Here is a 25,459-nt window from a genome sequence, read left to right as displayed (position 1 = left end):
GGTAGGGTAATTAATGGTAGCTTCGCATTGGGATGATGGGATGATGGGACGAGGGGAAGATATTGATTCATCCGAGGTTTAAGGTGAGAGATATTATTGACCTGGGAAACTTGTTCAAGGGGCAAATTGCAAGCAGTGTACGATCACCCCGTACCAAGCATGGTGAGGTGACAGGTGTCACATTGTTGAGGTTGCTGGAATTTTGTCTAGACATGACCTACGACCCAGCTCAATCAATCTTCTCCAACTCTGTGAATGATTCCGATACTGCAACAGAACCTTCCTTTCTATATTTGAAACACAACTCGCCCTTTGCACAAGTCTAGTATAAATCCCGATCATCACCCTTGTCAGGGGCACTCTGTGCTTTCCGACGATTTTACCACCACAAATCCTGTGGAGCCTACAGGTAAAAAATAATAAAAAATATAAAAACAAAAAATTTCATCACCCAACCCCTGGATCCCCTGTATTTATGGTGGTAAAGCCGTCGCTCTGTGCTCCCCCGACGGGTATCTGATCCGGACTCGTCTAGTATCAGGTGATGTTGCTAATCCCTTCCCCCCCCCCCCCCCCCCCCCCACAGACCTAGAAGATTGCTAGACATTTATCCTCATTGGATAAAACAAACAACAAAACAACCCAAACACGTTCATTCAAAATATTACTCCAGAAGCATGTGCAATAACTTAAAAGCGATCATCGAGTCCAGAAAAATGCCGAGGCAAAGATCGAGAAGATTGACTTGGAAAAAGAAAGAAGGAACAGGGGATCAGTTTAAAGAGGATTTTTAGAATTCTTTTTTATTTAAACAATGCAAAAAACTTGAGTGGTCAAAGGAATTAAAGAATAACTTGGTACAATTGATAACCGGGTTCCTAATGGCAGCTTGTAGCCTGGGATTGGAACAGCAAGACGGAAGTTTAAAGGGCAATAATGCATTGATACAAAAAATGGAAGAATGAACCTAGAATGGCCTATATGGAAATTGACCAGAACTAGATGTAGCCAAAAGGAATCATTGAAGAACTCAACAAAAGTGATATGGTCATCAGAGATGATCCAAACAAGTTCAATGTCGTATGGCTGAGCCGCAATTACTAGCGGTTCTAGCTTCAAGCAAGCTGCAACCTGCAATCCAAACTTTGCAAGATAGAAGTAGTAAGGTTCACTGTCAAAAATAATGGAATACAGAACCTAGGATGACAAGTATTGAAATTGGGCATAACAAAATCCAAAAGAAATTGTTGAATAAAGTTGATAGGTGGTCTGAATCCTCCCTCTGCCATATGGCTGACCATTGACTACTAGCAATTCAGGCTTCATTCAAGCGAATTGCAGCATGTAATCTGAACTGTGCAAGACAAAAATTCCAAGGACATTAAAACCTACTGCCAGAAAAAAAAAAACTGAGGAACAAAGTGACAACACCAAGGAACTATGAACCAATTCATCATGCACAAGGGAATTTGCCTCTACTGGCATTTTTACAAATAACAAAAGAGATAAATTTTCAACAATTGAAGGAAGAGATTCCTTTCCAAAAAGGTGGAATCTGTACCAACCAGCTCTGCAAAACTCTACAAGAACTTCAGAAGGAATGGTTACCTGAAGGAAAAAATTTTAAAAAGGAAAGAAAGGGAAAAAAATATTAGGTTTTTCTCTGATTTTCAGAATCACTTCACTTTTTTGCTTTCAGCTAGCATCAAGAAGACAAAAGTCACCAAGACAGTCTGCAGAATACCAAAAAAGAAAAAGTTAAGAAACTAGAGAGATCATGCTACACATATGCTCATACTGCATTACAATAAGAATCCACATTTCTAGTAGCTACCCAACCCAAAAAATATGTGAAAAAACAAAAAATAAATAGTCCAAGAGGAAAATTTGAGGGTTGTCACCCCTCCTTGGCCCCAGCGCATTAATAATACAATATATACATAAGAAAAGATGAAACTTGAAGGGAGTTAATACAGTTTCACAATAGGTTAGGTAAGTCAATAAGTTGCATTCACACAAAGTAGGTCATGCCTAACAATGGCTGTGGGCCTTGAATCCAAGTTGTCTTTTAACTTTCATGGGCCTTTAATGTGTTGGACAGCGTTATTTTCATGGTTCCAGAGCACCCAGACTAGCTGTGCTAAATGTGTCAAGAGTTATACACTAGTAATTGCTTGTAATTACTTGATCTTTGTCAGCTAGCTAAAAATAAAATTTTCTGAAAGATATCATTTTATTCACCCAAAAAATAAGTTGTTCTGAAACTTATGTTCAGCAGTAGTTACCATCAATAGTTTAGATGAAGTTGTCAATTATTTAAGGGCAAATACAACTTATATAGTTCATAAAGGACTTACCATTCTGAACATTTTGATGTAGACTAAAAAATTATTCTGTTCAGGCCTCTTGACTTCTAGGCCTTGTTACAGCTGGACTTCATTCTCAGATGTCAATAGATGAGGATCTAACCGAATTTCTCAATTACGTGTATGAGATCTGCTAAATTCAATCACTCCCGTGACAAAATCTCAACAAATATATCTTTCAGCTGGATGTTTTCATACATCTCTCTTAAGATATTATCATCAGGAACTCTTGATGAAGCATTCATCCTCTCCCCATGCAGACGCCTTGAAGAGAAAACCAACTTTGATATCTCTTCCTTCTTAACTTGTTTTGCATACTGTTCTTCCTCCTTCGTCCCTACAGCAATGAGATGATATGTGTATACAAACCTTTTCTGCCCGAGTCTATATGCTCGGCTTATGGCCTGCTTTTCCACAGATGGATTCCAAACAGTATCAAGAATAACAACCCTTGAAGCTCCAATCAAATGTATACCCTCTGAACACGCCCTTGTTGATGCAAGCAATATCCTTGCATCGGTTTCTGGATCATTGAAGATATTGATTGAGGACTGCTTCTGGTATGGCTTATCTTCTCCATCCATTTGTAATACCTCCTTCCCTTCAACCCAACTAAAATATGAAAGAAGCTGTTTCTTTATGAACCTCAATGGTTCAAGATACTGACTGAAAATCAAAACCCGCTCTTCCGTTGGCTTAATCAGCCGGATGAGTTCCATGAGGAACCTTATTTTCACTCCTTCATTGGGTCTTCTGTTTAAATCATTCTTTGCAGAATCCTCGATGTTCATCCACAAAGAAGGATGAACTGAAATCAGAGCCAATTGATGCTCCTGCTCAAATGTATTCTGCACTCCTTTAACTCTATCAAAGAGTTCTTTTTGCAGAGGAGTTGGACGTAGATAAATTGTCCAGTTCCTGAGCCCAGGAAGATTGTCTTTGAGTATAGTACCTCTATGAACATGAACAAAGGGATCAAGCATTCCTCTAAGTTTCTGTAACCCATCATCAGAACAGGTCAGGGAAGACCATTTCCCTTTTGAACGGATCACATCAGTAAACTTTGGCCTCACCAAGCACAAGATGTTGTAAAGCTCTTGAAAATTATTCTGGAAGGGAGTTCCTGAAAGGATTATCCGTTTCTTAGTTTCAATTTTGGACACAGCCTTCCACATGCAGGTATGATGGTTACGGGGCGTATGCCCTTCATCAAGAATCAGAAGTCCCGGTTTCTCAAGAAGGATCTTCCTGATCTCTTTACCTAGAGTGTCATGTTGAATCCTCTGTCCCGTCTTACTTCCTTTGGCATATCCCTCTCCAACAAGTTCCCCAAAAAGATGATAACTAATCCCTAAGATGCTCATCTGTGTTGACCAGGAATACAACTTCAACATACGTTTCTGGTTTACACTTCCATATCGCTGTGCCAATCCAAGGACAACTGGAATTTCTTTCCCAGAGATCTCACGGTTATTCAGATTATGAAATGGAATGTCAACTTTCCACTTCTTGAATTCTTCCTCCCAAGTTGGAAGAACGCCGGTTGGAGCAATGATCACTGGTTGGCAGTCTGGATACACTTTCATATACGTCAGGAGAAAGACAATGGTTAAAAGGGTCTTCCCTGTTCCTGGGGCATGTGAAATTACACACCCACCCACACCATCAGAACTTCTGGACTTATTCAACATCTCAAGTTCAATGCCTCCAGCTAAGTTCTTCCACATGAACTCAAAACCTTCACGCTGGTGTGGATACATTCTATTTCGGAGGCCAGGAATGATGTCCCACACAGTGCCTTCAGCAAATATATGTGAATGCTGGGAAGCCCCAACATTATCTTGGATGTCAAGCTCATCCAACATATGGGAATCATCCCCTTTGGCAGAAAGGGTTTGCTGGTATGATCTCCCCGAAGAGCATTTTGCCTATACAACATGCAAAACATAAAACACAAATAAGTAAAAGAAAGGGTCATGTGTGACTAAATATAGGGAGTTAAGCAGCAGATGAAAGCTTGAAGATTTATGAAGTCCAGTCACATTCACCTAAACTATTCGTTAAGCAATGAATTAAAAAAGGAAGGATAATTTAGACACCCACTTAGGAATGCTTCACATAGTCTAAATATCTGTCCTAAGCAAATCAAATGTGGAATACAAACTATTGAGGCCAGATGAGAGCCTAGGATTCCATGCTCAAATTTCATATTTCAACTAAAACGGAGTTTGACCACATGGAAGAATAAAGCATCAAAAAACCATTAAGGAAACATATGGATTGAACATATGGCCAATCCAGACCAACCTCTCCCTGTCCACAGGACAGAATTGTCATATGACCCTTCCAAATGGCACAATCAGGTAGATCACATAAGGAGGCTTTCCAATCTAGCACTTTAATCCCCCAGCCAACAACATCATCTCCCAAGTCGAAGAAAATTAGCATTGACTTGAACACACCTCTTCTACATGCTCAACTTTCCCATGTTGAAAATGCATATCCACTTCCACATCAGTTGAGACTAGAAAATCCAATGCAAATTTTATAGGACACTTATGCTGTACATGCATTCTCAGAACGTAGGTTACATCCCTAACATAGAATGAGGATGCACTTTGAAATCGAATGGCATATACATGGCAGTGTCCCAGAAACGTTCTCATCTGTAGCCCAATCTTTTTCCACACGTCAATGGGTGTTCAGGCAAATATTATGATAATATTTAGACCATATATCCACACCTGTTACGTAATAAACCAGCAGAGATTTTGAGCAAGACCTGTGGGGGCCATACAGCCCATGTGTGGAGGAGATTGAATAATATTAGGTCCCATTCCTGATTTTGTGTGAAAATATTTCTAGAAAAGATATTGCCTTCTGTTTTAGGAATCTTCTAGAAGATTTCCACTTTTTTTTTTTTTTTTGAAAAGTATACATTTGTGTTATAGAAAAAACTACAGTAAAGGTATTCTCCTATAACCCCCTTAACATAGAGCAGGGAGGAGAATCCTACCGAGGAAGGCATAAGCCCAGTAACTATCTGCAATAAAAATGTGCTTCTGCCTCCTCCTTGATTAATCACTTACGCTGTCCAGGGAATTTTATAGGTTCCTACTGCAGCTGATTTTGTCCTAGCTGAATTCCTTCCATGTAGTCTGCTGGTTGGTTCAATTCTCTCTAAACATGCTGAAATTCCTTGTCATATAGCAATACTGCCAACTGTAGAATTTTCCTTATATAGCCTGCTATCCCTTGATTATATCTATTGCCACTTCCGAGTTTGGTTTAATAGATTCCTGAAGCCTTCTTGAAAACAGATCTGCAACCCTCCCAATATGGCTTGCATTTCCATTGATAATCCTTCCGCTTTATTACAAGTGTTATCTATAAAATGTTTTACTGTTGCTGATCACACTAGCCTCCAAAGTTGCTGTTGAATTAGTTAGGGCTAGGGGTGCAAGTTTGGCCCTGATGGCCTTGACCTGCCCTAAGCCCGCCCTGAGCCCGAATAGGGCTTGGGCTAAAGATTTTGGCCCTAAGGGCGGGTTAGGGCCAAAATATTCTAGCCCTAAACTAGGGCCAAGGGCGGGCCTGGGATTACTCTCTGGCCCGCCCAGCCCATCCCGGCCCGTAGCTGATTTTGGCCCTAATCTTGGCCCTGATTTTGGCCCTAATTCTAGCCCTGATTTTGACCCTAAGCTGACCCTGATCTTGGCCATAATTTTGGCCCTGATTCTGACCCTAATATTGGCCCTAATCTTGGCCTTGATCTAGGCCCATGATTTTGGCCCTGATTTGAGTATGGACCCTCCACCCATATGGAGAGAAAGTATTTATAATCCACATGGATGAATATTTGACATGTGTCAAATTTTAAAAACATGATCATGTTTTGTAAAAAATTAATAAAAATAAATTATATCTTCATTACCAATGTAGTAAGCATCCACCAAATTTTGGCCCGATCCTGACCCTAATTTTGGCTCTAGTCTTAATGTAAATTTGACCCTGATCATGTATTAGATTTTTACCTTAATCTTCACATTAACATTGATATAACTCTAAGTCTCGACTTTTACCTTCAATCATTTTTATCATATTAGACTATGAGTTCACCTTCTATATTATTTTTAAGATAATTTTTATTTTTCGAACTAAGTCATTTTTAGTTCTAAAAAATCATTGATTTTTTTTTGGACTAAGGCGAGATAATATATTATAAATAATAAAAGCTAGTATATAGAGAATTAATATCTAACAAATCTACACCCCAACTTCTCATCATGAATATTGACATATTTCTTTAGCCTCCAATGTGATATTTCAGAAGAAAAAAAAAGAGCTTATTAAGGACAGATAGTTATGTTTGTAACTAAAATATAATTTTCTTTAACTACGAAAATAATATCAATACTAAATTATCATTGATTTACTTGTTAACAAAGTTTTGAATATGATTTTTTTTTGTTGAATAAGGATATCAATGGGAGGGGTTTTCAATTTCCATCACCAAAGTAATGGGAGAGGTTTTCAATTTCCATCATCAAAGCAATGAGAGATTTTCAGAGATCAATATAAAATTATGGAGTATGAATTTATTTATGTTTAAAGCAACACTATCAACTTATTGACTATTTTATCATTTTCTAAGAGCTTGAATCATCTTATATTTCTATGAATTTTATTTTTAGTTTATTTATGATACTTTTATTTTTTTTATTATTATATTTTTTTATGATTTACATTTGATATTTTAGGTCCAAGGATAGGACCAATTAAGGCTAAGCACAAGATAAGGTCAATTAGGGCCAGGGACAGGGCCAATCAAGGCTAATCAGAGCTAGGGACAAGGCCAATCAGGGCTAATCAGGGTCAGGGCCAGGGCCAATTAGGGCCAATCAGGGCCAATCAGGGCCAACCCATCCCTACCCGGCCCAATTAGGGCCAATTAGGGCAAGAATGGGTTGGCTTGGCCCTATAGGGCTTAAGGCCAGGGACAATAATCTTTGGCCCTGAACTAGGGTCAGGGCGGGAATGGGCTCAGATTAGAACATATAGGGCTGGGCTTGGGATTGCAAAAGCCCGGCCCAGTTGCAGCCCTAGTTAGGGCTCCATCACAATCAATGGTATCATATGTGGAGAAGGCTTGATCCGAGAACATTCTTGAGGTACTTTGATTTTCCAATCCCACTAATCAGCAATATAACTAGCCCGAGCATTTTTTTTCCACGTGAATATGTGATACATATAGCCCCAAACTTGAACATAACATCCTCCCCAATGGCTGCCACTTGCTCCTTTCTTCTAGCCTTATTCTAAAGATATGGTAATTTCTATGGGTCCAAGGGTGCTGAATTGTTGCCCAAAAGGCTAGCTTTGCAACCACTCCAATTTTTCTCCTTTGGATTTAACACGTATCTTATACAAAGGGCCACCACATGCATCCCTAGCAGTGCCTTTCTTTACTTGTAATCTTTGTAAAGATGCAGCTCCACACCAAAGATATTGGTAGAAGAGGTGATCCCTGCTGTCTATTCTTGCGCAGTATAAACAACAATTTTGCTGCACTAGGATTTTCCTTCTGAGTCCTCGAAGCTGTAAAGGAGAGCTTAAGAATATTGTCTCCAAATGACATTGCTCTCCACCAATCTATCTCCTGTTCCTTCGCTGTATGCATTCCTAGGTTGACTTGGTGATGTGAAACAGGATGTAGGATTGACTGATTGATGTGATGCCCAAGACCTAGGCCTACTCCAGGGTTCTCTTCCTGAGAATCAACAGTCTTCTAGGGTCTGAAGTTCCCTGCAGTTGCTGGTATGTGGTAGATTTATGGGTCATAGGGGTGAACGGTTGGGGTTAGGTTCAGCTAGTGTTTAGGAGCCAAGTTTTGAAGAACTAAGTCTGAAACCTTGCTACTTATTTAATTTCAGAAGTGAATCTGATTTATGGTTTGCGGAATCTGGGATTTTATGCGAATTAGGGTTTCTAGGGCTTGGATCAAGCTAGGGTTAAGGTTGAGTGTTAAGCTAAACCTAAAAGGGTTCTAGCTTTGGGTAAAGAATGACAGAGATCCACAGTTTTGAAGATTTTAGGGTTTCGGTTTCTAATAAAGAAGATGAATTGCAGATTTATAGGGTTTAGAGGGGAAGGGAGGCGATAAGGAGAGGTGTCTATGTCCTAAAAGCTGTGGGTCTAGGTCAACGGGGTTAGGGGATTCTAAGGTTTAGAATGCCGCTGCATTTTAATTTGTGGAAATTCCAAAAGTTGCCGCAAGTTTAAGAAGGGAAAGAAGAAGGGAAAGAAGAAGGAAAGAGAGGGGACAGTTGTGACCCTATGGCAGAGGGATGGAGGGGAATAGAGATGGAAGGCTGGGGAAAGGTTTAAGAGGCTGCCGCAGAGTTTGGGAAGGGGGAGGGGATGATTCTCGATGGGGAAGGGCTGGAATTGCAGAAATTAGGGTTGGCAGAGCATAGGCAAGCATGCAGATGAGAGGGGAGAGAATGGAATGGCTGGGGGCTTACACTTACTTGGAGATTGGAATGCCAGGCAGGAATTCTGAATATTTGCCCAAAAAATCCTTCTTCTATAAAGCTGCCGCAGCAGCCCCCCCCCGGCCGCAGGAACCCACGACTCCTGGATGCCTTCAACACTCAATTCAAATTTTATTTAAATAATCAACTTGCTGTTTACGGGATTTGAAGGCTTATTTATAGCCTACTGAAAGAAAATTAGACTAGGACTGATCTTTAGAAAAGACATCAAAGTTGGTTTCTAACTTGCAATTCAAATCTAACTCCATACACTCATTAGACTGGCTGAAAGCCCTGTGCAATTTCTCCACCAATCGTTAGTGGGGAACTTGTCCACAATCTCCATTCTTTGAGAACCTTAATCATATCTGATGCAGTTCCCATATCTATTGACACTTAGACCTTTCAGGTGCCAATTATCCAGCCACATAAAGAATTCCCTTTCCATCTCCAATGAGGCTGTGTAGAAGGGGCTTTGCTTTATCTCTGTATCTCAGCACCTTCCTCCAAACCCATAAGCAGTTTTGCATGTATTTGACTGTCTACACAAAGTCTGGTAAGTTGTAAAAAAATCAAATCTGTCCAAGAATCCCCTGCCATGTTGATTTCCTTGATGCGGCATATCCCCAGCTCTCCCTCCTGCTTTGGTTTGCATGATGTATCACAATAGATGCATCTTCCTCTCCACAGAACAGATGGTGATGTCGACAGGAAATTGAGAAGATGGACTCCAGGCTTATTATCACATTACCAGGCAAACCAAAAATTTCAGACTAGTAAGTAACTAAATAAAGCATCCTTGCAAATTTCATAGGCATTTAATTTCATAGAAACCATTAATCCCAAAAGTTGTAGTCCACTATTCTAGACAAGGCCCGTTAAAATAATAGAGGACTTAGTCCCTTTGAGTAAGAACATAGAGAGGGTAGCAAACTTAGTTGGAGCTCCCATACCACGACCAAGTCCTGGTCCGCCCTCAAAAATCAACGAGTCATCAGCAAACATCCAGTGGTATAAATGGGCTGCCTTGCAACTGAGCAGCAGGTTGATCTGACCTTCGATCTCCAACCTCCTCATACAACCTGAAAATGCCTCCATCGCCAAAGCAAACAAGCATGGTGGTAGGAGATCCCCTTGTCTATTTCTCCTACACCTCCAGGAAAATAGCCAGCTAGATTGGCATTAATAAGAATGGAGAACAGAGGAGTCATTATACATGGTTTCACCCACCCCAAGAACTAGTTGTGGATCCCCCATTTGATTAACCCATGTTCTAGGGTTTCGAGATTTGAGATAAAACCCTAAAATTGGGTCTCCCTCCAAGACCCTCTCCTTGTGAACCAGCAATCAAATAACTAATCCTTGGGAAGCTTGGGTCAAATATTATAACTCACAGTCATGGTTTGAGGATTGTGTGGGATGGGTTCGGGAAAATTAGGGTTGTAACAATACCCAAGATGGGATGGGATGGGATGGGGGAAGTTAAGAGCTTTGGGGAAGGACTTGTGAAGGTTTAGGTTAATAATTATCTATATGGGATGGGTTTATCTGAGAAAATAGTAACAGCTATGGGATTTTTTTCAGATGGATGGGGAAGGAAAAAAAGGTGTGCAAGGCCAGGGCAAGGGGTTGGGAAGCTTGACGTTGAGTTTTGGTAAGGTTCAGGGATGAACAGGGTGAGGGCAGGGGGCTGTTCTAAGGTTCTTGACTGATCTTTGAATAATTCTCAAATTCTTCTTTCTTGATCTTTCTTTCTTCTGTTCTTTCTTTTCTTGGTTTTCAAAGCTGCCGCAAGATAAAGAAGAGGGAAAAGAAGAAGGAAAGAGAAGGAAGAAGGTAGAAGAGGGTCTAAGGTTGAGGGGGAGGGGTCCTAGAGGTGTTGCAGGTTAGGGAAGAGGGCTGGGGGAGTCTACGATCCCCCCCCCCCCAATCCTAGTTTTACCCAAGGTGCGAAATTTTGCTCCATGTTGCCAATTTGCCACCCACCGAACCCTGATATTTTGGCGACATGTCACCGAAATATGGGAATGTTTCAGTGAAATTTCTTCCCCAAGTTTTGGGGTGGTATTTGGGGTCATTTCGAGCTGGTTTTGTGTGTCTAGTTTAATTTGAGGCCAATAAATATGTAGGGAATGTTATTTTTGCCTAAAACCTAACATAAAGGGGTGTTTTTGATTGGCACATGCCCGCCTATATGCAGGCAAAATTGGAAGTCTGGAACATAAATTTGAACAAATGTAAATATGCAAATGATGTAAGGGCCTGTTTGGTTACTTGAATCCAAAGATTTGAAATCCCTGAATTCATAAATCTGGTTTTTACACCCGTTTGGTTACTTGAAATCCCTAGATTCTTGAATCCAGTGATTTCATTTTTTTGCCTAAAAATGAGAATTTCCAGCTTCTTGTGGATTGGATTCCACCCTAAGTATAAAAGGGCTGAAATATCTGGATGCTCACTCACGAATTTGCGCATTCTCATTTTTCACTCTTGACAGACTACGAACTTTGAACGAGAGGCTTCCTTTCATCTTCAAAGTTCAAACTCTAGGGTTTTCAACTCCGTCTTAGTTCCAGATTGAATCGAAAGGTAATTTCTTCTCTTCATCTTCTTCGAGTAGGGTTTTCGACTCCGTACTGATTCTTTGCTGTTTAAGGATTCCTTAACCAGTAGGGTCACATAATCAGCAGCAGCAGTGAAAGAAAGGCAGAATCAAAGTTTCAAATGCACTAGGTCCCTTCTTAGTTCAGGGGCAAGAAGGACAAGACTGTGGTTGAGAAAGTAGCAAGTCCTTTGAAGTAGCTGGCCAATGCATTCAAGAAGTTTGTTGAAACAGAATATCTCCCAAATCTCTTGAAAAGGCTCACAATAGCACTTGAGGAGCTTCCTGACCTTGATGTCCGTCGGAGAATGGCTGCAAAAAGGTATTTACTGAATAACAAAACCGAAGCCCAGGAGTTCTTAGATTACTAGGATGAAGAGAAGCTCATAATGTTGGATGATTGTGTTCCCGGTGGCGACAGATCTACTTTAGCCCGAAACTTGTTTGGTTGAATGATGCAGTCCTATTCTTTGGTTTGACTAATCGAATGATTCAAGGGCGATGATTTAGTACTGATATCCATATTAACTTTTTGTTTCTCCTGCAAATCTGATTTCTGATTTCTGTTGGTTGCTAGTGGATTTATACGACACCCTGCGACTCTTGAATGAATAGTTGTGTGAATGGAACTGGAAGAAAAAAAAAACTGAAAATATTTGATCTTTGTTCCGTGGATGATTTCCTATAGCATTTATGGTGTCTGGACTCTGTTTATCATGGTGCAATCGATATCCAACAGCCTTCGGACATTCCCAAAGTTCTTTTGAAACTATACATCTTATCAACTCTTGTTGCAGATGTACAAATCAAGTTATGGACCTCTTCTTGATGCGTATGAATGTTTAATTTCACTGTTGCTTGGCAGCATTCAAATTTCTAACGAACTAATAAACAGGGAGTTTTTCCCTTCTTTGATCCCTCAAAATTTCGAATTTGGGAGGAGGTTGGTGTAATCACCCAAATCCACTTGTGGATTATTGTACCAGAAGTATCCTAGTATTTGTTCATTGAATGTTGACCAATGCAAGTTTGACCCAGTTGAAACTTGGCATGGCATGAATTATTAGTATTCTTGATGACCATTTCTTGAATTGGTATTCTTGACCACCAAGTTGGAAGAATTGAGATTCATGGGGTGCTCAAACCTCAGGACATTACAAATCAATATCTCAAAGGGTCCTACAATGGTTCAATATCTTTCCAAGTCTAGCCCTTCATTGTACAATTCAAAACTATGTCCAACTTCAGTCTTTTTTATTTTCATCTATAAAATAGACCAACTTAACAAGTTCTTTTCTTTCTTTTTTTAATATAAGATGTTTCGAAATCTATGGATTTAGATAACCAAGCGGTTTTTCAGGATGAATCCACAAATTTCATTCCACAGATTCAGGGTAACCAAACAGTTTTTCAGGATGAATCCAGGGATTCCATTCCACAAATTCAGGTAACCAAACAGTTTTTTAGGATTTCATTCCACATATTCAGGTTAACCAAACAGTCAATTTTTATGAACCATGACTCCATAGATTTGAAATCTCTAGATATTTCAAATCTCTATATTCAAGTAACCAAACAGGCCAAGAACACAACTTGCAAGGCAAAAAAAGAACAAGTGATCCCATCATCTCAATACCATACAAGTAGTCAAGTATATATAATATATGATGTACATCAGTAAACAGTACAAGTATACAATTGTAGGCAGGTAACTACTGATCTCATCATCTCAATACCAAGTATAGCCCTGCTCGGGCGAAATGTTGCCCTGTTTCAGCGATATATCCCCAACCTTTTGTAATTTCATTTTCGCCAAGGGCTTCTGTGTCACCACTTACTGAAACACCAAAATATTGCCAAGTTTATGCGATATTTCGGCAACATTTCTCACCATGGTTTTACCCCATGCTGGCCATTCAATTTCAAGACATAAATATTTTCTTGAATTTTTGTACTTCCTAATACCTCCAAAATAAGAACCCTCATGTCTCCAATTTAACCACCCAAATCCAACCAAACGTGGGGGATCATAACTCTATATTATTGCCAACATTCCCTACAAGTTTCAACCCATTTTGACCCCCATCGACCCCACTTTCCCATCTCAAGGAACTTATCCCCTATGTCCCATGGGATGGGTTAAGTATCCTACACACCCTAAATATCATTTAGAAGAGAGTACGACTTTTCACCACAAAACCCTAGCTGAACCCTTTTCCCTTAAAACCCCAAACCTCCACCCCATATGAGTTGGTTCTCTTGAAGATCTTGGAAGAAGAACCCGGTCTCATTCAGTTGAGGCTACATCAAAATCATTCAAAGTGTTTCTAGGCAAAGGACTCCCATTTGCTGGGCACAATCATTAAAGATAAAAAGGTCATCTTGATGCCAATTGGGCTGGTTCATTTTCTAATAGGTGACCTAAACAGGCTACTGTACATTTTGTAGGGGATAACCTGGTCACATGGAAGAGCAAGAAACATGTAGCAGCAAGGTCCAGTTCTGAGGCACAATTGAGGGCCATGGCTCATATGGAGTGTGAAATTATATGGTTGAAATTGTCTATCCAAGATTTGGGATTTGATTCTGCTGAACCTATATGGCTACACTGTGACAAAAAGACTTGTCCACATTTTTATGCAAAGTCCAGGTGCTGAGGCAGGAGGGGCCATGGCTGATGAGGTATGTGAACGTATATGGTTGAAAAGATTGCTATAGGAATTGGGACTTAATAGGCAATATCAAAGACAGTTTTGTCATAGCATAGAAACATCAGAAAAACATCATTGCATCAAAAAAGACCAAAATAACAATGTTTCCCTCAATTATGGACTTCGACTCATTTTTATCACAGGAAAATAATGAAAAATGGCCAATCTGATACTAAAAATCATGACTTACCCATGACGGTAATATATATTTAAGCTCAAGCTTCACAAAGGAGCACAACCTACATCGGATTCCAATATCCTCATCAAGGATGAGCTGATGCTTCCCTTCACTACAAAGAGTAGATAAATTTGTCACAGTTTCAGGTATATTGGTGTCTCCATCATCAACCTGCAGACAAAATCAGACCATTCTATTAGAGCATCTAGATATCAATTCACTATATTATTGAAATAAACTAATTTTAGAATTCAACAAAGTTCAACAATAAGAATTTGCAACAAAGTACAGAGAGTAAACATTTCTGACATAAAAGAACAACATCACAGAAGGACAACAAAAGCAACGAGACATACAAAGGTTATAATAAGCGGGAATTTTAGTTAGTTAGATGTATATGAATTAATGGAAGACAAGAAGTAGAACATAGTTGTCAAGGCAAGGCCTAGGCATCCAGGCAGGTTTCCAAGTGTTGGGCGGTCCACCACCTTACTCTTAAGTTCTCTAACTTAACATAGCATGCACGTACAGGATCAGGTCCTAGACAAGCAGCACATAGTTGTCAAGGCATGGCTAGACATCCAGGCAGGTTTCCAACCGTTAGGCAGTCTCCCACCTTACCCTAACTCAACACAGCATGGACCTAGAGGATCAGGTCCTAGGGCATTTTATACCCCTTAATGAATCAAAGACAGGGCAAGCCCAAATATAGACAACAATTTGGTTGAACTTCAGAATGCAAAAACCACCAAATCCCCCCACAGTATCCACATGCTTGAGGTAGTACGGGTGCCTCGCACATTTGCATAGTCATTGGATGAGTTCCAAGCCAAGAGGGTTATCTGGTTTCACTGGTAAGCTTGATGAAGTCACAGATGATAATTATCTCCTTGTAGAAGTAAACCTCTGTGGTTAAACACAATGGAAGAATTGAGAACATAATGAATGAAGCAATTAGATTGGTATTGAATATAAATCAAAACCTGATATGACCATTGCACCATCCCTGCCCAGTTACTGGGTTCAAGTTATGCATTAAATACTATTCTTTTTAAAAGGTTTTAGCAATATTGGACTATTTTCTCATGCAGTCTACCTAGTCATGGGTGCTCTATGGGACCTACCCAACATTCTGGAATTGCATGCTAAATGGAGATAGACATCCACAGTGGCAAGAGCAATACAGGTCTATGACTAATTCTCTTAAAATATTGCAAGGACAAGATTCCATATAATGTGGTTAGTGTATGCAATACCACACTTAATGCATGTAAAATCCATGTAGTCTACATTTGTACACCATTCATTTAATAGGTGGTCCATTCACAAGGACTTCCACTTGGGCATTCACTATTTTCTTGGATAGGGAGGAAAAGTTCATGAGCAATTTTTGGCATCAAGGCATGTAACTAAGATATATGTATAAATAGAGGCGTTCGGTATAATTTATGATCACTATTTCTCATTAATATATATCAATATACCAACAAATTAAAGAGGTGAAGAGGTGTTTGTGATTTATCGGCATAAACTGTCTACAGTCATTGATGCATTGGATGTCTAATGAAGATGGGCTAAACCGGTTATTGAGCAAAGTTTAATGATCGAAAAGAAAGATTTTATGATGACAACCTTTATTTTGCATATTACTGCTTCTTATAACTTCAAATATGGTATGTATGTGTATATATATATATATATATATACACAACTATGTATAATACTATACTACATCATGTCATAATATATTACCATTAATATCTATTATATAATTTATGTATTAGCCATTAGGAGATGATACATTACACGCTGATGTTGCTGAAATTACCCCAACATTTCTCTCTCCTCAGACTTCTTATCTTACCCCCAAAATTTTAAGTCCTCCAGTCCATATGTTATTATTGACTTAGTCCTTTCTAGCAGCAACTACCCTTAAATCAATTCATTATTCTTAAATATATGTGAATTCCAAATTCCTTTGACATATGCTAAACCCAAACTAACCTTTACCCTAATATTTGTAGTAAGTTGTAATCTAATACTGTCTCAATTCAGTTCTACCTTGGCATACTTGTTTGAAACTAATTTATTTAGTTCTATCAAACTCTTCCTGATAGCTCAGTTGACATTTGAAGAATTTCATATACAAAATCTACATTCATTGTTGTATTATTAGTTTTACCAACTTCTCTTGTGAATGGATTCAGGTAAAATATGCCAACTACAAGGGATCATTAGACATGAAGACCAACAATAAGATAAATCTGAAAGTCTTTTAATTATTAATTTAGAGAAGCCCAGCCAGCACAGTAACAGTAAATAAGCTGTAAATGATATATCTTCATAAAAGGATCAGGCACTGACCTCCATCTCAACATAAATGTGGGTCTCATTTAGAAACTCCTTGCATTGCAGGAATTATGGTCTATGATTACAAACTAATTAATGGCATACCACAACATAGAAATGATAAAGGTGGGTGGGATTCTTCTTTTACTTTTATTTTCTTTCTTCTTCTTCCTTTTTTTTGTTGGGGGGGGGGGGGTGTAAATTAAATATGTCAAGCTGGAAGTTTGGGTTTTGGTAGTTTTCTGTTCGTGCTAAACTTACCAGAGAAGAACCAAAGGAACCAATCTCACTTGAATTAAGAGCAAAATCAAACTCTGCCCACAACCGATCTAGTTCTTTGTCAAAATCTGACTTCTCTGCTACAGGCTTCTTAATTCCAAAAGAGAACTTTAATGGAAGCTTTGTCTCAACCACAGCTGGGTATATTGGTTGTCTGGGAATCTGATATTTAGAAGTTAAATTTTCCAAAAGCACTTCTCCCTCCTCCTTATCCCAAATGGAATTTATCAGAGCTGTGAAAATATGATCAACATCTTTTGGTGCACAGACACGCTTTCTCTTTGCGGACTTCCCAGCATCCTCTTTCCTTTTCCCCCCATCTTCAACTTGAGTACCACCATGGCTGTTGATGTTATCATCGGTGGCATTACGTGCGATGGTCTCACCAATACTACTATCACTGTCACTTTTATCAACACTGCAGGTTCTATCATCATCATTCTCAGTATAACAGTTATTATCTTCCACGTCAAAACAAATTGGATGACTCAAAGTTCCAAGCTTTTTCTGCTTATTCCCTAATCTTGAACCCTTGCGTGAACGAGTTCGCCTTGCCACACAATTTTCTGAAGGAACTGAACGGGAAGCGTCCTCCTCAACATCTGAAGGTATCAGAATATCCAACCCAGAATACCTCTTCCTCTTTATCTGAGACTTACCACTATTATGCTTCCCTTCCTCAACATCTCTCCTAGCAGAAGTTGTCTCCTTTATATGGGAGTCATTACCATAGTACTCATCCCTACAATCATCAATGTCATCACCAGAGGATTGGGATTCATCCAAAACAATAGGCACCGAATCAATATTAGTGCGGTTTTGACACCCAAACTTTGTCATTCGAGGCCCTACAAATGTCTCTTGCCACTTTCGAACATCAGTTTGTTTCCTAGAAATTTCAGAATCACTAGTGCCTTCTTCGTCTTCCCCCACATCGAAAGAATTTGATGGCTCTCCATGGGACTCATCTATTCGAAAATCCTCATCTTCAGAGTCGTCATCATTTCCACCGTCATCAGTGGAAGATTGATTATCATTCTTGCTACTTGAACTCTTGGAAACTGCATTGTTTTCCTCATCTTCTTCTTCAGTGGAAAAACTTGATGGCTCTATGTGAGACTTCTTTACTCCCAAATCCTCATCAACCTCATCTTCTTCTTCCGTGGAAGAACTTGATGGCTCTATGTGAGGCTTCTTTACTCCCAAATCCTCATCAACCTCATCTATTCGAAAATCCTCATCTTCAGAGTCGTCATCATTTCCACTGTCATCAGTGGAAGATTGATTATCATTCTTGCTACTTGAACTCTTGGAAACTGCGTTGTTTTCCTCATCTTCTTCTTCAGTGGAAAAACTTGATGGCTCTATGTGAGACTTCTTTACTCCCAAATCCTCATCTTCTTCTTCAGTGGAAAAACTTGATGGCTCTATGTGAGGCTTCTTTACTCCCAAATCCTCATCAACATAATCATCATTCTTGTCACCAGCATCACAAGACGTGTTGGTCTTATCTGTATTAATAGAAACACGCTTCTCAACAGCTCCCTTTTGGACCTGCTTCTTTGATCGAGTTCTCCTTGCAACGCAATTAACTTCTTCTTGGCGGGTGTTAGTTCGAACCACATTATCATTCTTGACACCAAGTGATCCTGAACCTTCTTGCCTCCCCATATCAAAATTCTCCATATTTTCAGAACTAGAACCACTCCGACCACTACATTCTTGTTCACTCTCATCCCCATCAAGAACAATAACGGGTTCAGAATTACCTCTTTTCGGCTTACGTTCCCCATACCCTAAATCTAGAGAAGACCACTGATTTCCTCCATCTCCTCCGATCCCCTTTCTCTTCCTACCGCTGCAGCTGCTGCGGCTGCATCCCCTCAAAGGCACAATACCGTCTTTCCTTGTATACCCTCCAATGAAGACAGAATCATCAACGATTACAGCATTAGACCTAGTTCTCTTAGCAATGTTACTAGCAGAACCTTTCGCCGTTCTACTGAACTTCTTAATACCATCATTTTGAATGCGACTACCCCCAAGCGAGATCTCCTTCCCGAATGCGGTTGGCGACTTAGTTTTCTTCAGTATAGAGTAGAAAGGATCCATGCCCAGGGAAGAGAAGAAAAAAAAATCCGTTATTTCGACAGGATTAACCAGAAAACAGAGTAAAGAAGAACTCAAGAGGCATATGTTGAGGGGTTTTTTTTAACTTGAGAGATAGAACGATTGGCGATAAGAATAGTTCAGTTCGGGGCTCTGATATGGGGAGATTGCTTACCATTGTGTAGGTCATCATCTGAGAATGAAATGGCCATCGATGCAGTGAGAATCGGCCATGAACTTCTTGAAAACTTCCTGGTGCTTGGCAGAGATTTGTAAGAACTTTTACACCAATGAAAACGGACAGAGACTTCCGTTAAAAGTAAGGAGTTGAAGAGTCCGAGAGTAAACGAAATTAGAAAGAAAGAAAAGAGCGCGAAGGCTAGAAGACATCATGGCTAGAAACGCGATATGCGTGCTCATTATTCCCACTCCGACGATTCCTATGATTTCTCTCTTGAAATATCGAAACTACCCTCCATAAATTTTTATATTTACCGTTTTGTTGTTTTACCGTTTGTTAATTGTGATTCTACCGTTGCTATATTACCGTTTTATTCTTTCAGTACTCGTGTTTTGACGTGAAAATAATTATATACCAAAAAAAAAAAATCAAGGAAAGAAGGAAAAACGCTAAAATTATACAAATACCACACTCTATAAAAGAAAAAGGTAAAAGCCATAATTAATGTTGCCCTATATTCTGATTTTATTACTATTTTATTTCTTGTATTTTTTAAAATTAATAATCTAACCTTTAATTTTGTCTACAACTATTAATAACCCTTACTGTTAAGCTTCCATACTGTTAAGCTCCATTAGTTTACTGATAATATAGCATCTTCATATTTTCTTGAAACCCAAAAATAACCCTAGAAATTTTATCTTTACTTATTTATTTTTTTGTCAAGTTATAATATTATCGTTACTTAACTATGAAAAAAAATTAATCATAAATTCATTTTCTTCTCTAAAAGTAAATGGTCAATAAAGAAAATAAGTGATTGAATAAAACTTAAAATAGAAACTATAGATGAGGGAAATAAATACATTTTCTTCTCTATAAAGAAATGATTGAATAAAGAAAATAAGTGATTGAATAAAAACTAAAGATAAGGGAAACAAATTCGTTTTCTTCTTTAAAAAGACACGGTTGAATAAATGAAAGAAGTAAATGAATAAAATTCAAAATAGAAATGGGAGATAGGGGAACTATATAGGTTTTGTTCTCTAAAAATAAGATAGTCAAGTAAAGGAAAAAAATAATTGAAGCAAACTCAAAATAGAAATTGGAGATGACGTTTTCTTATGTTGCTAATATAGGCAACTGCACAATTTATTTTGGGTTTCAATATCATAGACCCTAAAGTTACCAAAATTGGTATTAAAGAAGTGGAAAGACTATTTTTCAAAAAGCATGGTAGGTAAAGAGGAAGAAAACAAAATGATTCAATTCTTTCGGATGATGAATACATAATTCATTTTTCTTTTTGGGTAAAAAATACTTAATTCTATTAATTGATTTCTTTTTTTTCCTTTTTTTTTTAGAGAAAGGTAGCTTTATATTAAAATTTAAAAAAATCAAGGGTTTACGGACGATAGTATTTTTTCCCATTAGCATCATTCCTAATGAGACAGGAAAGAGCTTCAGGGAGATAAAAGGGGTGAAGGTGGAATTCTTGGGTGGATTGCGAGAATCCAGCCAGGAAGTCCGCACAAGAGTTCACTTCACGCACAATATATTCAAAAGAACATGCAACAAAGTCCCCAGCCAGCTCAAGAATTTGTTGCACAAGATCAACTACATACCATGGAACCTGATAAATCTTCTGTATCATCTTAATAGCTGACTCAGAATCGGATCGTATTTGGACTCTGTTGTGCCCCAAATTGCGAGCTTTCAGGCAGCCAACAACAATTGCTTTAAGCTCAGCATGAAGGACGTTAAGGCTAGGCATACCACCAGCTATGGCAAAGATCAGTTTGCCAGTGTTGTCACGTCCAAGTGTCCCATAGCCTCTACGGCTACCAATTTGAGAACCATTGCAATTAACTGCAATCCAACCATCTGGTGGCCGTATCCAACGGAACATCTTCTCTGGTGTCGAAATGAATCGAGCTTGGGTCTGCCAAAGTTGAAAAAATTCTCTCGTTCTCGCATTATTTGGCACATTGTCTGATGTTGAGGAAAAGCAGCGTCGTGTGTCCATAACAATTTGACTAAGTACCGTTGTAGAACTTCGCCGATTAGGAAAGTTAATTCTTAAGCTTCTTTCCTGCCAGATCATGTACACCGTACATACAAAGCTAAAGCATCGTATTCAATTCATTAGAGTCTGACCAAGTGACCTGCCACCCATGCAAGCACCTCCTTCCATGATCCAGTGGTAATATGTCTAAATCCGTTGAGCTTCAGTATCGAAGACCAAATCTCATTGGAAAATCCACATTGAAAAAAAAGATGATTATGATCTTCGTTAGCGTGAGTGCATAAGACACAGGTACTATCAATCACACCTCCCCACTTCATGAGTTTATCCTTAGTTTGTAACCTTTCTTTAGCAGCAACCCAACTGACGAAGGAGAAACGTTTTTGGCATCTGTTACCCCATATGACCTTATACCATGTAACCAACTGACGTTGCTGTCGAACATGTTCCCATGCTGATTTGAGAGAGAAAATGCCAGATGAGTTTGGAACCCATACTGGTAAATCGTGAGGAATCGCCAAGTGCAGTTTAGTTGAAATAATGTCTCCCCATCTTTGTTGAATCGTATAATCTGCAGATGGATTTATCCAAACATTATTTTCTGCAATCAAGGTTTTCACAGTATCACTGTGGGATCAGCCAAGAGCTGGTGCAATTAATATACCCGGCTTCCAAAGAGGACCATGCGCAAGCCAAGGATCAAACCATAAATTGGTTTTCTCACCATTTTTAATAAGATATTTAACACAACTGATTACCTCCATTCTAATTTTGAGGATGGCTTGAAAAGTACCTGAGCAACCACTTGGCCTTTGAATGGCCCAAACTGAGAGGTTGTTTAACCATCTACATTTGATGAAATGGACCCAACAAGAATTGGATGATAAGGCCAAGTTCCACACATGGCGAGCTAAGGCAGCTTTATTCCAATCTTCAAGTCTTCTTAAGCCTAATCCTCCTTCTTGCTTGGGAACACAAAGATCTGACCATGTAATTTTATAAGAGCCACTATCCATATGTCCCAACCAAAGGAATTTTGCCAACTTGCTCTCTAGTTTGTGGAGAATGCTTTTTGGAACCGGGATTACATTCAGCCACTATGCGATGATTCCCATAAGGACTGAATTAATGAGTGTGAGTCTTCCAGCATATGATAAGTGCTTATGAACCCAGTTGTTGATACGTCTGTCTACTTTATCCAAGAGCTCAGTGAAATCCAATTGTCGATACATCCCTGAAGTAATAGGAACGCCTAGATATTTAAAAGGGAAGGTGCCATGAGTAAATCCAAGAATCTCATCAAAGAGATTTTTCATCTTTTCAGAACAGTTCCCAAAGAAAATATGAGATTTTTGTTGTACGTTGATATGTAATCCAGATTGCTCTGAGAAACATTGAAAGATGTTCTTAAGGCAATTGGCACTTCTACTGTTAGCCTTTCCATAGACAAAGACATCATCGGCAAAGCAAGTTGATGTAATCCCAAGTTCCTTTTTTCTATGGGAAAATTTTTAGGAGAATTAGCAGCAAAGAAGAATAATATTTTAAACATAGAAATCAACTAATAGAACCGAATAACGGAAGTGCTATCAGGAAAAAAAAAAATTGAAATAAGATAGAAAGAAGAAGGAAATAAACCCATTGCTTCAAGGATTTGAGGTCTATGTCACTGAAACAATATTTGTGATTGCGATTCATCATTGTCAAATTTACGAGTGTTGGGGTCACTGAGAAAGAGTTAGCATGGCCATGAAGAAGAAGGCACATTGAAAGAGGGAGAAGATTTGAGGCTTAGCAGGGAGCAGAATTCCCAGCCTTGATTCATTGTCGTCAATGGGCGGGAGAGAGAGGACAAAGTATGAATGTACCTTTTTTTTTTTGGTCAAGATGAATGGAGTATGAAAATAAGAGTAAATTTGGTATTTACTTTGGTTTTTATAAATATGGATAGTATCGCATTTTTTATTTCTTATTGTTATTATTTTCTTAATTTTTTTAATTTGAATGAAGAACAAAATAGACATTACATGTTCGAACTTAATAGCTACTTAACATCATTGTAAGGGAGGGGGCAACAACAATTTTTTAAAGAACAAGATTGGATTAATAATAAAACCAAAATACAAGGGGCAATAATAATTATCTCAAGATAAAATTATTTATTTTATTACAAAAAAAAAAGTAAAATTATTTGATAACTATTAGGATAAATATCACTTTCCTCCCCTCTTAACTGGACAAATAGTACTTACACCCTCTCTATTTGGATAATATCACTTACCTCCCTTCTTATCTAGCAAATATATAAAACACCTCTTCTCAATTAAATTTTTCGGTTAAATTTAACTTTTATCATAAAGTATTTTTCTGAAACCCCAAACTACCCTTGGCTAAAAATATTTTTTATTTTAAACCCTAAATTACCGTGATCACCTCAGCAGTTAAAATACTAAATTATCCTTAATTAAAATAATTGTTAAAAACCAAAACACCATAGTTAAAACTCAAATTATCTTTAATAATTAAAAGTCCAACATATCTTTTTTTTTTTTAATTATCAAACAATTAAAAAAACCCAAAATAGTAGTACGTGTTTAATTTCATCAACATACCCTTTTTTTAATTGCCTTTTTAATTTTACTTGATAGTAGTATGTGTTTTTTTAATTGTTTGATAATTTTTTTTAAAGGGTATGTTGGGCTTTTAATAATTAAACATAATTTATGTTTTAACTATAATGTTTTGGTTTTTAATAATTATTTTACTTGAGAGTAATTTAGTAGTTTAACTGGTAAGTGATTATGATAATTTAGAGTTTAAAATATAAAAATGTTTTTAGTCAAGGGTAGTTTGGAGTTTTAAAAAAATACTTAACAGTAAAAGTTAAATTTAACCGAGAAAGTTAACAGAGATGAGGTGTTTGATATATTTGCTAGGTAAGAGGGGATGCTAGTAATATTATCCAATTAAGATAGGGGTGTAAGTGCTATTTGTCCAGCTAAGAGGGGAGAAAAGTGATATTTACCCTAACTATTATTATGTGTACTTATAAAATACTATATACAACTATTGAGTTCAACAATCCTTATAGTTATGTAATAATCTCCTCCCCTTAATATAAACCTCCCAAATGTCTTTGTATTTTTTCTGCTTATAATCAAATTAGTTTCTTTAAATACCTTAATCACTAAATGTCTTTGTATTTTTTCAAACACTGAAATTAATTCTACCATCCCTTTATCTATTGGATGAGAGGAAAGAGAAATACATAATTATTAGAAAATAAGCATGAAAGCATTACAAATTGAAGAGTTTTTTTTTTTGGGGGAAAATTACATGATTAACTATTTTTAGATTTCCTTTTACAAAAGTAACCACTCAATATATCATGTAACAAAACTAGCTAAAACTGAATTTGTATTTACAAAACTAACAAAAATAGTGATTTTTCATCCATTTAGACAATTTTAACCCCTAAAACTAACTAAACTAAAGAGTGAAAATTACTATTTTGCCCAAATGAAAAAAATTACTAGTTTTTCATACTTTTTGGACATTTTCATCCTCATATTGGAATAATCAATTTTAAGACAAAAATATTCAAAGAGGTTAAAAACCACTACTTTGATTTGTTTTGTAAATACAAACTCAATTTTAACTAATAGTTATTTTTGTAGAAGAAACTTAAAAGTAACTAATTATGTTTTTTTTTTCTTCAAAGAAATGAAAGAGTTGAAAAGCGATAAAGAGGTGAGGGCCCACGGCACTTCTTGTAATCTTGTCCTTATTCACGTTTACCACGAGATGGGAAGGATTCTTCTAATTTTATCTACGGCTTTGCAGTTGACACCAAATTATGTATTATGGCCAATGATGGGTTATTAAAGCGGTTAAAGGCTCAACTTCCCTAGGAGAGGTCTTGGGTTCGCACCCGTTCGGCGGCATTAATTATATATATAAAAAATCTCCCTTGAGGATGTAATCGTGGTGCGCGTAAGCTGGCCCGGATGAACCTCATCCAAAAAAAAAATAATAATAAAAAAAATAATAATAAAAATAAATAAAATTATTTATTATGTCAAAAACAAAAACAAAAAAAACCCTGAAAAGTAACTTGCTTTTACA

General features: G+C 37.9%; 1 protein-coding gene across 3 annotated transcripts; it reads right to left on the bottom strand.

Annotated features, from left to right (window-relative positions):
- Positions 1 to 1,098: 1,098 nt before the first annotated feature.
- Positions 1,099 to 19,464, bottom strand: LOC149029166 (SNF2 domain-containing protein CLASSY 3-like). 3 transcript variants are annotated; one of them, XM_089140822.1, is made up of 5 exons: positions 19,303 to 19,464; positions 17,001 to 19,103; positions 14,403 to 14,561; positions 2,358 to 4,294; positions 1,100 to 1,733 (listed from the first exon to the last, which is right to left on the bottom strand). In XM_089140822.1, exons 1-4 carry the CDS (start codon positions 19,318 to 19,320, stop codon positions 2,510 to 2,512), a joined length of 4,065 nt encoding a protein of 1,354 aa, XP_088996948.1. In that variant the 5' UTR covers positions 19,321 to 19,464; the 3' UTR covers positions 1,100 to 1,733; positions 2,358 to 2,509. The 3 variants fall into 3 exon arrangements, with proteins under 3 accessions (XP_088996936.1, XP_088996948.1, XP_088996943.1); XM_089140810.1 differs by having other exon boundaries at positions 1,099 to 1,733; positions 17,001 to 19,464; XM_089140817.1 differs by lacking the exon at positions 1,100 to 1,733 and having other exon boundaries at positions 2,088 to 4,294; positions 17,001 to 19,464.
- Positions 19,465 to 25,459: the final 5,995 nt, after the last annotated feature.

Source organism: Hakea prostrata, chromosome 1 (assembly GCF_041222555.1).
Source record: "Hakea prostrata isolate BN-2017 chromosome 1, UWA_Hpros_2, whole genome shotgun sequence".
NCBI lineage: Eukaryota > Viridiplantae > Streptophyta > Magnoliopsida > Proteales > Proteaceae > Hakea > Hakea prostrata.
This window is presented reverse-complemented; position numbering and strand designations above follow the sequence as displayed.

Bases quoted from the DNA above. Each gene is read 5' to 3' on its own strand.
- LOC149029166 (XM_089140810.1), bottom strand. From the start codon at position 19,130: ATGGATCCTTTCTACTCTATACTGAAGAAAACTAAGTCGCCAACCGCA. The intron at 14,562-17,000 runs GTAAGTTTAGCA...TTTTGTCTGCAG, and splicing joins GTTCCTTTGGTTCTTCTCTG to GTTGATGATGGAGACACCAA. The intron at 4,295-14,402 runs GTAAGTCATGAT...CATGTTGTATAG, and splicing joins AATATATATTACCGTCATGG to GCAAAATGCTCTTCGGGGAG.